The following is a 3,394-nucleotide window of genomic DNA, read 5'->3' on the forward strand; positions in this document are numbered from 1 at the left end:
CTGTTTGGTCTTCTTTGTGCTTCTTGTATTTGTATGGGCATGTCTTTTTTTAATTTTGGAAAATTTTTCTTCCATGATTCTGTTGAAGATCTGGTCCATGCCATTATCTTGGGATTCTTCTCCTTCCTGTATGCCTATGATTCCTAAGTTTGGTCTTTTTATGGTGTCACACAATTCCTGCATATTCCATTCTTGTGATTTCTTAAATTTTTATAATCTTTGCTTGAGTGGTCTTGTTCATCCACTTTATCGTCCAGTGTTGGTACTCTGTTTTCCATTTAATCCATCCTAATTGGCTTACTGAGTGTTTCACTTCCTTCTTCATTTCAGCCTAAGTATTCTTCAATATTTCTAACTCTTTTCTGAATTTATTCAGAAGTTTATCCCTATCTTCCTTCAGCTCTTTGATTACCTTGTTTGTGTGTTCTTTAAATTCACTGAATTCTTTTATCATATTCATCATTGTTCTTTTGAGATCCATGTCCTGCATTGTCTCTAGAGGATTCTCATTGTGCTCCTCTAGAGGATTACTGGTATGGTGTTTGGTGGGGATATGTTATTTTGGTTTTTCATGTTATTTTTCTCTGTTATTTTGACATGTGGATTTCTTTTGTAGTTTCTGATTCTTGTGTGAGATTCAAGCCTTCAAGTTTAGGTCTGCTTTTTTTTTGTGAACTTTATACATCTTTGTGGTTTACGTTTTGGGCATGAAAAGCTGATTTGTGTAAGCTTCCGGTTCTCTCTTTTGATTTTATATTGGAGTGGCCAGATTTCTTTTGTCTTCAGGAGTTCCCACAGAGGCCCAAGTCAGATGAGGATCAGATGCTCTCAGGCTTTCTCCTAAGTTCTGGATCCCTCCAGGATTTTGGCCTCGGGAATTTGGGGGTTGGGCTGGCCTGGGAGCCGGGCCCAGGAAAGATGCTGGTGTAGGACAGCTGGTGGCCATTCCTCCCAGAGATGCAAAGGCAGATGGAGACAGGAAGTGGCCCCAAGAGCTCTTGGGGACTGCACTGAGGAGCTGGGTTGGTCCAGGGAAGAGGCCTTTTGGTTGAAGCAGTTTCTTGTATTTTTATTCCTAGTTTTATTACATTGTAATCAAGTTGAACCCAGGAAATCGCTTCAGTTTACTTGTATTTGTTGAGACTTGCTTTGTATCCTAAATGTGATATATTTTAGAGAAAATTTCATGGGCTGCTGAGAACTTGTATAGGTGGAATCTTCTGTAGGTGTCTATTAAGTCTTTGATACATAATATCATTTAGCTCTGATGTCTGTTTTGTCTTTTGTCTGGATGACCTGTCTATTGGTAAGAATGTGATATTGAAGTCACTGTTACTGTGTTAAGGGCAGTCTATGTCAGTAGTGCTTGTTCTATTAAATTTGTAGTGCTTGTTCTATTAAATTTGGTGTACCATTGCTCAGCTCATAATTTTTAGAATTATAATGTTCTCTTGATGGATTATTCCATAAATCAGTATTAAATAACCTTCTTTAAACTCTTTGTGTTAATTTGGGTTTGAAGTCTTTTTTGTCCAGTATTAATGAATATATTTGTGAAATCTCCATTTGCTTGGAAAGCCTTTTTCCATCCTTTCACCATAAGCTGTGTTGAAACACAATGTGTTTCAATGTGTTTATGTTTATAAATATTTAGTCTTTAGATACTTTCTACTTTGTGTTGATATAGAAAGGTTAATTTTAAATTTTAAAATAAATTCTATTTATTTGTAGCTAAATAGTAAGCATCAATTTCTTAAAATTATAAGACAGCCAAGAAATAATGATTTGGCTTGCTCAGTTTGAAATGAATGCTGTAGTACAAAAGTAAACTGATGCAGATTTTTTGATGAGTATCCCACAAAGCCTGTCTTGAAGAAATCTCTGAGTATTGTTAGTTATGGACCACCTATCCAGGATTACTTCTTTTCTACTTGGTGCTGTTGGTGCAGATATGAAATTAGGAAAGAGTTGGTATAAAGGGAAAGAAAAATTAATTGCCTGATAGAATTGATTCAACTAATCAGCTTACTTATGAGTAAAAGAAAGACTTGGAGTTAGACACCACAATACGTTCTTCTATTAGAACTATAACATTTTTATGGAAAAACTTACATTCTTATAATTAATAATACTGAAACAATGGCATGTTCTTCCCCAGATTGAGAGAACTGTTACAGCAGAGTATGAACTAGAATATCTACTACTTGAAGGACATTGCTTTGATATGACAACAGAGCAACCTCCTCAGGGTCTACAGTTCACACTGGGCACAAAAAGCAAACCTGTTTTGGTCGATACAATAGTGATGGCCAATCTTGTAAGTATTCTAAATATTTAACTGATACTATTTAACATTTTTGTAAAATCTGTAAATATCTAATAGTTAATATAGAATAATCTTTACTATTATTGAACAGCTCATAGAAAATAAAATTGAATCTTTTTAAAAGCTATTCTACTTTTTTTGCATTTTATGTGTATGAACATATTGCCTGAATGTATGTAAGTGTACCTGTGTCGTACAATACCCGTGGAGGTTAGAAGAGGGCATCATGTATCCCTAGAACTGTAGTTATTGATGGTTGTTAGCTGCCATGTGGGTGCTCAACCCCAGGTCCTCTGCAAGAGCAGCCAGTGCTCATAACAAATGAGCAATCTCTTCATCCCCCAAGTTAAATCATTTTTAGATTTATTTTCATTTATGTGTGTCTATGAGGATGTATACCATGAGTACAAGTGCCCATAGAAGGCAGAAGAGGGTGTTGCATCCCCTGGAGCTGAAGTTACAAGTAGTTGTGAGCCACCCAATGTAGGTGCTGGGAACCCAACTCTAATCCTCTACAAGAACAGCAAGATCTCTTAACCATGAAGCCATCTCTCCAATCCCCCCAAATATGAATCTTCAAATAAAATAAGTACTTCTAAAAATGGGCAGAATTGGGACTGGAGAGATCCCTCAGCAGTTAAGAGCACTGACTGCTCTTGCAGAGGACCCAGTTCAATTCCCAGCACCCACATAGTGGCTAACAACCACCCATAACTCCAGTTCCACATGATCTGAGGCCTTCTTCTGACCTACACAGGCATTGCACAACACGGGTACACTTACACACATGCAGGCAATACACTCATACTTATAAAATAATAAATAAAATATTTTTAAATGGGTAGAATTAAATCAGGCTTGGTAAATCCCATGTCAAAAAAAGGAAAAAAATCATACTTTTAAATATGCTTTTACTGGAGCTGGAGAGATGGCTTAGCAGTTAAGAGTACTGGGTTTGATTCCCAACACACACAGGGCAGCTAACAACTGCCTGTAACTCCAGTTCTAGGGGAATCTGACACTCTTCTGACCTCCATGAGTATTGCACAACATAGGTTCATATATATA

The 3,394-nt window shown here is 36.8% G+C and overlaps 1 protein-coding gene across 8 annotated transcripts in view; it reads left to right on the top strand.

The window, feature by feature from the left end:
• Positions 1-3,394, top strand: part of Uggt2 (UDP-glucose glycoprotein glucosyltransferase 2) — a 259,231-nt gene that overhangs the window by 191,436 nt on the left and 64,401 nt on the right. For all 8 annotated transcript variants that reach the window (XM_029558882.1, XM_029558884.1, XM_029558883.1 and 5 more), the window contains one exon: positions 2,159-2,317. In XM_029558882.1, coding sequence (XP_029414742.1) covers positions 2,159-2,317 — 159 coding nt within the window. The remainder of the gene's footprint in view (positions 1-2,158; positions 2,318-3,394) is intronic.

Source organism: Nannospalax galili, unplaced genomic scaffold (genome assembly GCF_000622305.1).
Source record: "Nannospalax galili isolate Female #2095 unplaced genomic scaffold, S.galili_v1.0 scaffold528, whole genome shotgun sequence".
NCBI classification, from domain to species: domain Eukaryota; kingdom Metazoa; phylum Chordata; class Mammalia; order Rodentia; family Spalacidae; genus Nannospalax; species Nannospalax galili.